Source organism: Labeo rohita, unplaced genomic scaffold, assembly GCF_022985175.1.
Source record: "Labeo rohita strain BAU-BD-2019 unplaced genomic scaffold, IGBB_LRoh.1.0 scaffold_540, whole genome shotgun sequence".
Classification (NCBI taxonomy): domain Eukaryota; kingdom Metazoa; phylum Chordata; class Actinopteri; order Cypriniformes; family Cyprinidae; genus Labeo; species Labeo rohita.
The window spans coordinates 8,239-22,826 of NW_026129463.1; the positions used below are offsets into that span (position 1 = coordinate 8,239).

At 36.8% G+C, this 14,588-nt stretch overlaps 1 protein-coding gene across 2 annotated transcripts; it reads left to right on the top strand.

Annotated features, from left to right (window-relative positions):
- The first annotated feature begins 469 nt into the window (after window positions 1-469).
- Window positions 470-10,867, top strand: LOC127161093 (butyrophilin-like protein 2). Of its 2 annotated transcripts, XM_051103742.1 has the most exons (10): window positions 470-567; window positions 737-812; window positions 1,483-1,833; window positions 2,378-2,650; window positions 2,879-2,986; window positions 5,905-5,946; window positions 9,289-9,330; window positions 9,550-9,591; window positions 9,826-9,867; window positions 10,080-10,867. In XM_051103742.1, the coding sequence occupies exons 2-10, from the start codon at window positions 755-757 to the stop codon at window positions 10,121-10,123; spliced, it is 1,002 nt and encodes a 333-aa protein (XP_050959699.1). In that variant the 5' UTR covers window positions 470-567; window positions 737-754; the 3' UTR covers window positions 10,124-10,867. The 2 variants fall into 2 exon arrangements, with proteins under 2 accessions (XP_050959699.1, XP_050959701.1); XM_051103744.1 differs by lacking the exon at window positions 9,550-9,591.
- Window positions 10,868-14,588: the final 3,721 nt, after the last annotated feature.

A 14,588-nucleotide genomic window follows, 5' to 3' on the forward strand; every position in this document is an offset into this window, starting at 1 on the left:
GTAACAATAGAAGCAGCAGAGGGAGTGTGCAGGCAGTTCTAGGGTGAGGGCTCCCTCTGCTGGCTTGGCGTTACAACAGAGTTCAGGCAGAGTAAGACAAGACGAGTATTTGAGATTAAAAAGTATTAAATTGTATTTTTTAATGAAATAATCATTTCACTAGACAGGACCCTTTGTCCTCGGCTGGGATCATTTACAACCATGTCTGGAATCATTTGAAGCCACATTTAAACTGCACTTTGGAAGTTCAAACTCAGGGCACCATAGAAGTCCATTATATGGAAAAAAAATCTTGAAATGTTTTCCTCAAAAAACATAATTTCCTCACAACTGAAGAAAGAAAGACATGAACATCTTGGATGAGAAGGAGGTGAGTACATTATCTGTAAATTTTTGTTCTAGAAGTGGACTTCTCCTTTAACTTGTATGATGGGAGGGACTGCGTAATCGTTTTAGATCTTCAGTGCTATGAGAAAGTAAAACTATACCAGGGATGATCTCCGTATATATCCTCTTGTATCATCTTATTTATTTACACTCTTAAGAACAGTCAGTATTGAGTTAAAGGTAAGTCATTGAAGAACTGAGAAATACTTTTATTTGAATAAGTAAGTCTACATAGATTTTCTGATTTTAGATTTTCTTGTTATGTGTAATGTAAAGAAAATGGATGTTAACTCAAGCATGTTTTCTGATTATAAAACATGTCTCTTCTTTTTCATATTTTTCTTTTCAGCATCCATGTCCTTCGGAGATGAAGTTTATTTGTTTGACCCTCCTGATTATTAGTGGAATTACTTACTCAAGATCAGGTAATTATTTGTATTCAAGTGTTCATGTGTAAAAGAAAGAGGAAGAGAGATATAATAAGTAACTTATAAAAGGGACAATGTACAATCAGCCGGTCATAGTCCAACTGAAGAACAATTTTACTGTACATTATGCAGCTTATTACAAAAACTTATTAAATACACAAAAACTCAAAATTGTTTTGTTGTAGAAACTGCAAAGACAAAGCACATGATTAGATTAGAATTTCAAAATGTGTTTCAACTGTTGTAGATCTGTAGAACAAACAGTCTGTCTGCGGCTTCTAATTTAAGGCCACAAAATAGCATAAAACTATCAGTTGAAAGCTTTTTGTAAGGAACAGCCCAAAATTTGGTTGTCATTTTAAGTTTACTGTTGCCCTAAAGTCAAATATGATGTGTTGTGATAATTTTTCATGTGAACCAGCAATGAGTGGTGTCAATGGTAGGCAATGGTCAATGTCATTTTAGAGGCTGACAGCCCTTTGTAACTGTCCAGCAATGTACTGTATGAACATAATGTTAAATATCTATTTTTGTAGAAAGACAGTCATATAGACTTAAAACAACTTGACAGTCAGTAAGTGATGAGACTTCAGTTCACATGTTGAGGTAAAGACAAAATCTTTAGCACTGCGTAGTTTAAATGTGCTGTTTTATATATATATAACAGACCAGTATGAAGTCGTGGGACCTGCAGATCGTGTATTTGCTGTAGCTGGTGAAGATGTGATTCTGCCCTGTTCAGTCAAACCCAACATCAGTGTTGTGGACATGAGAGTGGAGTGGACTAGACCAGATCAGAAAGACTCACTAGTGCATCTCTATGAGGATTATGAAGACAGAAACACAGATCAGATTGAGTCCTACAGAGGGAGAACAAAACTGAATCATCAAGAACTACAGAGAGGAAACACATCACTCAAACTCTCATCAGTCCGAGTCTCTGATGAAGGACGTTATAAGTGTTTTATTCAGTCCAAATCCTGGTATAATGATGTTACTTTTGATGTTAGTGTTGAAGGTGAGTAAACCAATGAAAAACATTTAGTGAGTTTATACATGAAGCTTTAAATGTAGGAAAGACTGAAGGATTGTCACACAGCTTTCATGATTTACTTCTACTGGACCCAGATTGATTGAACACAATGAAATGATATGGTGTATAAGCCCACATTTGACACAACTATGGAAGTGACTAACAAGCACAACTCTCATGTTTTTATATTCTTATATGTTATGTTTATGTTATCCTTAGCCTATCCTTAACCTGTCAAGACAACTTCAATTAGTAGGAAACAAATATGGTATAATATCAGTGTTAGAGATAAATAGTGCAAGAAATATATGTAAATAATAAACAAAAAAAAATAATAATAATACAGCTTTTACTGAAAATTACAGACCTTAATGCAAAAAGTGTTACAACTATCCCCAGTCTTCCCTATATTTTGTTCCTTCATGATATAGTTTGGTGTTCTTGTCAGCATCAAACTAACACAGAAAGCCAGAATAAAAACAGGTTTATAGACAGAAAACACATTCACTCAGTAAATGTTGATCTATAGCTGTAGGACGTCCTCCAGTGATCACTGTAGATGGATTTGATGATTCAGGAGGGCTTCATCTACAGTGTGAATCTGAAGGTTGGAATCCTGAACCTGATCTTGAGTGGCTGAACAGTGAAGGAGTCAGTTTGACTTCAGAAACCACAGAGACACACAGAAACACTGATGGATTCAGGGTGAAACACACCGTCACTGTATATGAGAGAGACAGCATAATTCACTGCAGAGTCAAACTGAGATATCACATGCTGGAGACAATGATTACAAGCTCAAGTAAGGACTGACACTTGTAATTTTTCATGATGTTTTTATGGTTATTTGATGATGTAGAATAGATCAAGTACATTCAATTGTCTTATTTTATCTATTATATTGTTTTTGTAAATAGTTTACTGTACATTTAATTACAACATTTCTTTTTACTGTGTACTTCTGTATGTACTACACAAGTATATCATATTTTACATTATTTATCATTTTAATTAAGTCACTGTTTTACAGATAAAAGGTTTAATCCTTTGAGGACATCAGTCATCTTGATTTCAGCTGTTGTTGTACTCATTGGGATTGCTGGAATGCTGATAGCTGCATTTGTTCATAAAAACAAAGGTAAAATGTTCGTTTGTTTGTTTGTTTGTTTGTTATTTAATATATTTAATGTAAATAAATTAGTGCTTCTAGGGCTTGTTGTCATACGTTCCCTATCTTTCAGTCCACTCATTCAAATTAGTTCTTTGCAGTCGAGAGGAAGTGTCTGTGTTTCTCTTTCCATTCACCTCTGACTAGAAGTGCATTTCAGATGCTTTCTCTCCCATACGCACTGATAAGTGCAAGCAGAGGGCGGATCTAGAAAATAATTTTTAGGGTGGCAAAGGGGTGGTATGGGGTCTATGAGGGGTGGCAACTCAAAAGAAAGCCCCCATGCATCTAGAATCGCATGTCTTCTTTAGATTCTATTAAATTACTACTTAGATGGTATAAATCATGTTTTAGTGCAAGTTTAAGATGTTAATGTCAATGATTAAATGTTAATTTCCTAACATTAGAAAGAAATATTATAACATCAAAGCACTGAAACTGGATCAGTTTTGGAAACAATGTTTGATTTTCTGTTATTAACAGAGGTGGGAATGTCTGTAATCACCCAGAACACACTATCAGCCGTATAATCTAGCAAAACCCCAGCAACTGCATAGCAAGAGCCTAGCAACCACCCAGAATATCCTAGCAACCAACTAGCAACACTTTAGCAAACATCTAGAACATGTAACTGACCGAACTATTTATGTTTTTAAACAAGTCTTAAGACAAGCCAGCATAAATATGTCTTTCAGACGTTTCAATCTAGTTATTATATGTATTTTTAAATGATTACACACAATTCAAATACAAGGATGACTCTCCTGCCCAGTGAACACTCATGAGATCAATAACACTAACAAAAAAGTCTTATTAGGAATTCATTTGCAACTCAATGTCTATTACAGTACACAACATAAATTAAATTACAGACTGCTAATTCAGCAATTAACTTTTGGGAAAAAATATTTTCATTTTATTACTGTAAAATAATCTTGCAGCAGATGAAAAGCACTAGAAAAGTTCAAATAACAAATAACTGTATATGAACTTGGTATGCACCACAATACAGTACAGTAAAAAATAAAATAAAAAATTAAATTCAGCATCCTCTGCACATTTGGATAAATTTCATTAGAGTATACAGTACTATTTGGTCTCCTGACACAAGACTATATCTCTAGGTAGTTATTTCTCAGTTCTGCAAAAATGCAGTAGGCTACACATAAAAAATGGTCAAAAATAAAATTTGACAGTCACACGTCTGAAGGTGTACAACATGTACTACAGTTTACTGTACATATAGAATAGTGAAATAGTTCCATCATCTAATAGTTACCGTGATCGGCATCTTCTTATTGATTTCATGCTATTATTGTTTCGTCGGATACGGCAAAAAGGCCTATATTCATGATGAACGTGGTGCGAGTGGTCAAACAATCGGATCACCAAACAATTACGTGATGAATCTCAGACATATCTGGATGGGATTAGATGTCTCAGAGGACTTCTGAGTTAGCCGAGAAGCAGTAATTGTCTGATTCACAAACAAATGTAAAACAATTTGTTAGTGTACTAGGGTTTCTCTAAAAGAGCGAGCACAGATGGAGATTGTCTTTTTAAAAATGTCTTGCTGTCTGTGTCAATATCTCTCATCCCCGGATGGCCACGATTGCTGTCTCTTATGTTTGGGGCACACACACTGAGACAGCGTTCATGGATGAATCATGTTCAGAGTGTGACCATGTTAACACTGTGTCACCTTAGCTGCTTCCCATCCCATTCAGCTGGACTCCCACATTTGGGTGCGATGGCAAATCCAGAGTTCGATGCCGACCATGGTTGTTTGGTCCTTTGTGAGTGTATGGCTGTAGTGGAATCTACCACCAGTCTATCACCAGCCCTACCACCTCGTTGTAAGGTGGCACCGTCTGCCCGTCAGCAGGCTGCTAAGACTCTGCGGTAGGCTTTAAAGCAACCATGAGACAGGCGACCCAGTGAGAGAAGAGAACCTGCTGACCTGCCCCTTAGAACGAAATGGGCCTCAAGAGAAACAGGAGGAGAATTTTCAATTGGATTGTTTTATGCCAGACACCAGGTGGCCAGCGGCTTTCTCACGGTCACGGTCTCCCTGGGTCATTCCCAGACACTAGATGTTCACGACCCTCAATATTGCAATGACCATCCATCAAATGTCAACAACAGAACCCTGGTGGTGCACGAAAACTTCGCCCTCCCATGTTCTGCTGCAACAGGCTTTAATAAAGCGACAGGTAAATGCGAGGAGCCATGAAGAACCCTTACTTCATTGTGGCTAGAAAGGTGTTGAGTTGTGACCGATCTCAGACCTGTGAGTACTGAATTGGGCCTTCCATCTGATTGTTACAAGACTGGTTCATAGCGATAGACCTGAAGGACATGTACTTTCATGTCTAAATCCTTCATCTGCACTAGAGGTGTGCAGTATGACAATTTTTGATCGTGGCCGATACACATGTCTCCACAATCTGCTTTTGGATAAATATCATAGTATCGTGCTGTTCTATCAGCTGCAGTTCTGGTGCCTTCATCTCAATATAGTGTACAATGTGACATACATTCACACCATCAGTGTTAACTCAGCAGTAGAGTTCACTATTTCTGAGTACACTAATACACTAATGTGTCCAACAGCAGACATCCATACAGAACTGGACAAATGTGTCATTTTTTTTCTGAAAGTCATTAAAATATTTTACTGTTAATTTAAAGTCTCTTTTTATCCACAAAATAGTTAATGAACAGACACTGTGCAGTCTTTTACTTTTTGTCATATGAGGGAAAGTGTATATTTTAGGTCACCATTTCTGGCATGTTCATAATATATACATTTGAATTATTTATTTATTCAGTTACCCATGTGTGATGTTGTCACTATATAATGTTGTTTTCTCTTACCTTTTTTTCAGAGCTTGATCACCTAAAGAATGAGAACAGGGGAATGAAACAAGGTGAATTTGTTTTTTTGTCAAAATATCAGCTTAACAGACTTGTGTATACATATGTTTTATAATACAGGGCCAATAAATTCTTGAATCTGATTGGCTGACAAACATTCTAAGGTGTGCAATTATTTTCAAATTAGTGCCTGGGTCTGAAAAGATCATTTTGGGATAGCCTCTAATTGCAGCAAATCTTTGAAAGGCCATTAAGAAGCCTTTGGCTGACTGGATGTTAACCAGCTCTGTGTCAATTGCTCTGCTCAACATGCAGCAAAAGACAACACCCCAGACATTCAGCGAAGTTATTTTCTTAATGTAATTTTTCACATAGTAGGGTCCAAAGAGATCAATTGTAGTGAATGGAAAAGGTGCAGCCGATTGTGTTCTTTCTGGTGGTAAATCACCCATCACTTGCTGACACTTTTTTGCTTTGTTCTTCCTAAATTAAATGCAGTTGTCGATAGCTTTTTGTGCTATTCTTCTCCCTCTTATGATCCAGGCTTTCCTTCACATCTGAAGCAGAGTCTCTGCCAAACCTCCATGGCTTTCTTTGTGAGATTCTCAAGCTGGTAGTATGAACACCAAGGCAGGAAGGATTGTGAATGCTAACTTGATCATTTTCAAAGACTTGCACTCTGCCACCACAGAATAGTAACCCAGAGTCTGGATCCTTACAGACTACCAGCTTGTCTCTGCTGATGTTTGAAAGGATTGTCCCATCTTGCGCAGCAAGAAAAATGTCTCATAGGGCATCTTCTCGTTCTCTCACTGAGATGATTCCTGTTGAACAAACTACCTCCCACTTTGGGTTATTTAAGGCCCGGTTTCTACCAAGGAACTTTCTTTCTTTTTTAAAATCTTGAGGATTTTAGGGCTAGCTCCTTGGGTTATCACATCGCCAATGTTTTGCGGCCCCAGTATCCACCACCACTCTTGTGTTTTTGTGATTCCTTGCATCTCAACGATTCTGTTAGCAAAGAATATTTTGTAGCCATATCTTTCTCGCTGTATACCACCCTTCTTTTCTCCTGTGGAATTTATTTGCATTGTCCAAACACAAAGTTCACATTTCACATTACACAAAGAGGTGCATTTCTCACTTTTCAAACCTTAACCAGAATACATTGGTGATGTTACAAAAACATTAAGTCCAAACATGATGGGAAAAGATTGAACTGTCATGCATGCATTTATTTGTCCATTAACAGCTGAGTTTGTGTAAGATGTTGCATTGCCTGTTGCTGTCACTAGGAATACTTATTTCTCTGAATAAATATAGATGTGTGTGTTGTAGTGTGCATCAGTTTTAAGGTTTGAAAACGTAGTTATGAATGGATTTGGATGGATCTTTGTGATCTCTCTTTGTTTACCCACTGCTACTACATCTAGAGATCCTAAGGAATTTTTAAAGTCAGTCATTTTTAAGTCTCAAGGTCTCAAGGTGGGTGGAGGGCAGAAACTGCATTTTGTCCAATAGGAAGTTCTGTCCTTACCGGGCTTTGTACCAAAGATCTTCTTCTTGCCCTCTAAGAGGTGTCTGACTGTTGTCCTGGCATCTTTATCTGATGGCATTGGACAGTTTGTTTATGTTAGTCCAAGAAGATCCAATCAAAATGTAGCAAACCTTTGTCTACCTTCGTAGTCAGAGAGAGGCCCCCGCCATAAGCTGGGCCCTGGAATGTGCTGTCAACTACACAGGCAACTCTAGCAACCCACTTTGTGCTAGTAAACTTGGCTCTTCTTTGGTCGCATTGAACACTCTTGCTGCAGTGTTTGAGAACACATTTCTGCATTGCTGTGCCAAGTCTGGTGAAAGCCTGCTGAGGAACTCCTCTTGATCTTTAGTGTAGTACTTCCCACCCTTGTCTCTTTTTGAACAAAGCCTGCTCTTTTTCTGGCTTGCACTTCTTTCCTCTCTTTTAGCATTTTGGCATAAATAATAGTGATGCTAAGGAACACTCTCATTCTCACAGCTTTCTTGTCTGCCAGCTTCAATGCCTGGAACTGCTTGCAAGAATAGAACTGCTTCCTATTATGCTTAGTATCGCCACAGACTACACACCCTGCTTGCTCACTGTTTGATCTTTTGCAAGTCTTCCACTATTTCAATTGCAATTGCTGTTACATTACCGTAGCTGTTTTCCAAGACACGAAAAATGTCATCTGCAGTATTACAAGTGGAGAGGCAGAGTTCAATCTTTTCATCAAGACTGTCTAACAACTAAACATTTTTTGACCTCCTTGGAACCAGTAGGCTCACCTTACTTCGGGAACGCTTCCCAGTTCTTCTTTCACCTGTGAAATTCTCGTTTGTTACCAGTGAACTTTGGGTGAGCTGTGGGTTTTAATTGTTGTAACGGCATAAGGGGGGTGGGAGGTGCTTTTGTGGCTTTAATAGGAACAACAGTAGATAGATGACAGGAAAGTACTGGGCAGAGAGAGGGGAGCGGGATCAGCAAAGGACCTTGAGATGGGACTCGAACTTGGGTTGCCGCAGGCACAGTTGCTCTATATGTCGTCGCACTAACCACAAGGCTATCGGAGCCAACAAAATCAAATATTTTGCTGTCTTCATCAAATTTGGAAGGTGAGTGAGCATAAAGTCGTAGACTTCATGATTTCCATCTGGAACTACTACTGCAACTTGTTTGCTCTCAGCTTCAGCAACCTGCAGTGCTGTGGACAGTTCCATATCTCCATATCTGGCCTATAGAGTTTCTTGAAGAGGAGCTTTAGTTACATTCAGTTTTAACTCACATTCACTTGCAGTTTTTGTAAGGTCATCTTTTTGCTGTTCTGTTAACGCAGCTGACTTGTCTGCATCTAATTCTGCAATCATGCCTACTTCAAGATCGTTATTTACTTCCATTACTTTTTCTGCTTGCTTTGTGAGTTTAAACTGCCTCAAAGATCCTCCTCTGTCATGTCTTTACAGCATTGTTCAGTTGTATTATTTAATACTTAATACACTTGTTAAGGTGCAATCTGCAGCATAGTTCAGACAATTAACCTGAATGTTTAGAGTTTCAAGGCATGTATATGAAATCAGATGAATTATATTATTTTAAATGATCAGCTTAGTCACACATGAGCTTCAGAAATAATCAACATACTATCGTCATTCTACCAGTGATCGAAACACAATCAAAGATATGCAAATCAATACACACTTATCATGTTTGGTTTGATTAAAACGAACCCTGGTGCAATTGCTCTGTTAGTGCAGATTGTTTGAGTAAGTGTGAACGCTTCAGTATACATGTTTGTGTTCTTTGTAGTAATCAAAAACCAGAAATATGGCCTATATATTTAATGTAGTTTTCTCTTGCCTTTATTCTGAATTTTCTTCAGAACATAATCGACTACAGAAGGAGCAGAGTGAAATAAAACAAGGTGAATTTATCTTTGATAAGGTTATTATTTCACTATTTAAACATTTTTGCAAATTTTAATCTTTTTTCTTTTTTGCCTTTGTAGTTATTATTTCTTCCCTTTAATAGATGCATGTTCATAAAATGTACATTTGAATTATTTATTCAGTTACCATATATATCCATGTGTGATATTATTTATCTAATGTTTTCTCTTGCCTTTATTCTGAATTTTCTTCAGAACATGATCGACTACAGAAGGAGCAGAGTGAAATAAAACAAGGTGAATATATCTTTTATAAGGTTATTTCACTATTTAAACAATTTAGCAATTTTTAATTTTTAATCTTTTTTCTTTTCTTTTTTTTTTTGCATTTGTAGTTATTATTTCTCCTCTTTAATAGATACATGTTCATAAAATGTACATTTGAGTTGTTTTATTCAGTTACCATATATACCTATGTGTGATATTATTTATGTAATGTTTTCTCTTGCCTTTATTCTGAATTTTCTTCAGAGCATGATCGACTACAGAAGGAGAAGAGTGAAATAAAACAAGGTGAATATAGTTTTTATGAGGTTATTATTTTACTATTAATTTAACATTTTTGCATCTTTTTATTTTTTTTTTTTTTGCATTTGTAGTTATTATTTCTCCCCTTTAATAGATTTACATTTACATTTTAATTATTTATTCAGTTACCATTCACACCCATGTGCGATATTATTTATCTAATGTTTTCTCTTGCTTTTATTCTGAATTTTTTTCAGAATGCGATCAACTACAGAATAAGATGGCGATAAATGGCAAATGACATGCCCAATGCACCCCATTACTCTGACCCATTGTCCAGTATTTATCTTTAGGATTCTGTTCCACCTCTTCATGTTAATGGCCTAATTACCACTCAGTTCACTCCTTTATCTACACCTCATTGTAAAAAACACCTTTTTTCCATCTTCTTCTTTTTTTTGAAAGAAAGTACAAAGTTCATTACAGAATATATCTTTAGATCAATAATAAGACAAATAATATTAGTCACCACTTTAGATAGCTTTAGATTGATCCAAGATTTCTAATTGCGCCCTCTTTCAAAAAGCCAAAAAAGTGCCTTTGCTCTCGCATAGATACACAGTGTCTCCACAGCATGGCAACAACACTACTGCAATACCTGAAACCACACCTTTTTTCTTTGTGTCTACATTTATTTGCGTATACATGTCTTATGCAGATATTTCCAAATAGTAACATTCTCTTTTAGATAGAAAAAAGCCTTCTGTGGGAGACTTTGTGACTTTGCAGATATTATAAAGCACAAGCAGCTACATAACACTAAAGAAAATGAAACATGAAAACGCATAATAGGACCCCTTTAAATAGTCTGGTCTTACCTGGTTTCTATTATGCAGCATCACCGTGTCTGTATGATACTGTATCTTCAGACCGTATTTAAGGAACATACTGTAAATCAGGCACGTGCACACACAGACATCAAAGGGAGCTTGAGCACCTGCCCTTTTTCTTCCTTGCAAGAAAGTATCCCTTTATATATATATATATATATATATATATATATATATATATAAATAGTGTATATTCATTTATATATATATATATATATATATATATATATGAATATACACTGCCCGTCCAAAAAAAAGTCACACACTCTAATATTTCGCTGGACCACCTTTGGTTTTGATTACGCCATGCATTCGCTATGGCATCATTTCAATAAGCTTCTGCTATGTCACAACATTTATTCCCATCCAGAGTTGCATTAATTTTTCACCTCTCTTTTTACCCTGATGCGCCATCACTCTGGAATAGGGTAAATCTGGACTCATCAGACCACATGACCTTCTTCCATTGCTCCAGAGTCCAATCTTTATGCTCCCTAGCAAACTGAAGCCTTTTTTTCCGATTAGCCTCACTAATAAGTGGTTTTCTTAAGGCTACACAGCTGTTTAGTCCCAATCCTTTGAGTTCCCATCGCACTATTCATGTGGAATTGCTCTTATTTTCACTATTAAACTCAGCCGTGAGTTTTAGTGTTGTTTTTTTACGATTTGGGTTCACCCAACATTTAAGTGATTGCCAATCACAAACATACAAGATTTTGTTTCGACCACATTTGTTCCTTGAAAATGATGGTTCCCCACTATCCGTCCAGTTTTAATAATGCGTTGGACAGTTTTTAACCCAATTTTAGTAGTTTCGGCAATCTCCTTAGATGTTTTCTTTGATGCCAATAATTTGACCCTTCTGAAACAGATTAACATCTTTTCCACGACCACAGGATGTGTCTTCCGACACACAAGAAATGAAAAGATATTCCATGCATCAGCTAGGGTTAAATAACTTATTGCCAGCTGAAACATAATCCATCCATGCAGTAATTATCCAATGGAAGGCTCTTACCTATTTGCTTACTTAAATCCAGGTGGTGACTTTTTTTTTTTTTTTTTTTTTTTTTTTTTACAGGCAGTGTATGTATATATGTGTGCGTGTGTATGTTTCTGTTTGTGTAGAGCTTTCCCTGTCAAATAAAATAAAAAAAATCAAAATATCAGGTTGGGTCAGGAAATGTTGAGACACTGTCGACTCTGCCTTTCTCCCCTCCGTGTCTCCACGCGGGCACATAGCAAACATTGATCAGCACATGATATGCACATCACCTTTGTTGTTGCCTGTTGCTTGTGATAAAATTAGTGAATGCTAAAGAAAACCATGAACCTATGTGAACTGATTATTTTGTAGGCATCTGTTGAAAAATGAAACAACATGAAATTAGGTGAGTGTGTTTTCAATGTTTTTGCCCCAGCCTTAGTTCCTGTTCTCCTTATATAGTTATTTTCCTGTTTTTGTTAAGTTGACTGTTAGAGTCCCCACACCTGTTGTATCAATTATCCTTGTGTATATTAGTTCCTTCCTGTTTAGTTCCCCTCGTCTGGTCTGCAAGTTTCATATGTGTTTTGCCTGCTCCTGTGTTTTTGGTTTTCTTTGTGTTTCTTTATTAAATTCTATGTACATTTATTTTGTCTCCTGCGTCCCTCCCTCTAACAATGTACCGTTACAAGCACAGAGAGGCAAACAATTGTAAAAGTCAATACTACATAACGATATCATGAATATGCTAATTAGCATGGAAGAATTTGGGAACAGTGTGTGTCCCGCTCTCCTTATGGCTCATTTCCAAGCGGTACTGTACAGTATGCAATTATTAATGTTTCCATTGTCAAAAGTTGTGAATGGTACCAAAATAGTGAACCGTACCATACCACTTTTTTGGGACCCTTCTGTTTGGGTACCTAGCACAGCAAAAGGTACCAAAAGGGTGGAGCTAAACTCACTGCAGAATGTTGATTGGTTGACTAGAATCTTCGCTTGTGTGTGGTACAAAGGGGAAAAAAGCATCTCCTTCGCTCATTATGCCATGCTGTTCACGCATGCTGGGCTCATTTACATCAAATTAAACATTAGATACAATTCATTTTGGGCATATCTAACAGGTCTCATGAATCTATTATTTGTTCCTGGTCATATCATTTTGAACTTTACCGTAGTGCAGCGCTGACTTTGTAGGATAATTTGTAGGATACTTTGTAGGATACGTCTCAAGAATCGGTGAAATTTGTTTAACAAATTGTGTTAAAAAAAGCTTTTCAGAATGGACCAGCCAATGCACCTGTGTAGTCCTAAGCACGTATCTCAGAGTGCTAAAAATCTGCATTAAAGTTACGAATGTAAAGATCAAGTTTAATTGGCTATTCAATGTTGAATAGAAAGGTCAGTGTATCAGCTCACAGCACAACACATAGTGTGCAGCAATTAGCAAATATTTTGTAGAAAAATGAATACAGATTGGCCAGCTGTTTTTGAACTGCTGTGTCAGCCTGGACAGATGCTTATTCCAGTCCCACACCATATCTCTCTGCTTTTGTATGGATGCCTGACTACTGAAAGTTTATTGTAAAGATGTGTTTATTCCTTCATTCTAATTCAGTTTTTATATAATTTTACCTTAGGTTACGACTTTGGTGTTCAATCTACTGTTTCAGAAATGAAAACAAAGATGAATTATAACTGTTGAATTATAGAAATAAAATGACAACTGAGTGTGATGATCTGAACTAATTTCATGATTTTAAATGATCAATGTGTCTATGACAAAGGGTTCTAAAAATATGGCTTCTTATTAAAAAGTGTTCCTATGGCTCAATTTGCCCAAGATTATAGTGGGTAAGATGCACCATCTGGGTGAAAACTGACTGAATCTGATTCAAACCCATGTGAAATTTTAGATAATTTACCTCTTTTAAAAACTTTTCATAATCAAATTTAATTTTACAAACAGTCTGTCACTCACACACACTCACACTCACACACACTCACTCACACGCACTCACTCACGCACTCACGCACTCACTCACTCACGCACGCACGCACGCACACACACACACACACACACTCACAGATTAGGGTTGAGGGGTATTTAATAAACAGAAAGGTAAAATAACAAACAATATTTAAAGGGGCTGAGAGACAAAAGGCCCAACACAAAACAAGACTTAACTGAAAGCGAATAGAGTCTCTCAGGTAACGGACAGGTTGGAACAGGAACAGAAGGACAAGGGCAGATGATAGAGTCCGGTAGGGAACAAGTAGATCGGATGGTGACTGGGTGAAAGTGAGCTGTATTTCTAGCAGGGAGTAAACAGGTGGTGGCAATCAGAACTCTGGTGAGCGGGAACGTGCAGGTGTGGCCAATGATGGTGATGACACTGACGGGGCAGGTGGAGTCCTGACACAGTCATGTTTCTTTTCTTAAAGCTAACTTAAAAAAAATAAAGCCAATAAAATTAAGTTTAATTTTCAATCTTTGTTTATATTTCTGAAACAGTAGATTGAACACCAAAGTTGTAACCTAAGGTAAAATTATATAAAAACTGAATTAGAATGAAGGAATAAATGTCACTGAAACTAATCAAGATTTTATTCAGAAGATTATTGGTATGGTACCTTTTCTGTAATGTCAAACAGGCCATTAGAGACTACAGGAGGAAAGATATACATGATTATAATGTGATGAAAAGCATCTTCTGGTTCTCACAGAAGGATTTGGTGTACATGTACACTGTCTCTGTCAAATAAACTACACATACTGTAGTATGTTTATACAATATATGATAAACTAAACCAATTGTGTAATAACACATTAAAATACCAGTTTTTACATCAGAAATTTAACTAAGTAAAAGTGTAAGTAAAAGTGCTGG

Coding starts and splice junctions, on each gene's coding strand:
- LOC127161093 (XM_051103742.1), top strand. CDS start 755: ATGAAGTTTATTTGTTTGACCCTCCTGATTATTAGTGGAATTACTTAC. Junction 2,651..2,878: donor GACAATGATTACAAGCTCAA/GTAAGGACTGAC, acceptor ACTGTTTTACAG/ATAAAAGGTTTAATCCTTTG. Junction 5,947..9,288: donor GAACAGGGGAATGAAACAAG/GTGAATTTGTTT, acceptor AATTTTCTTCAG/AACATAATCGACTACAGAAG.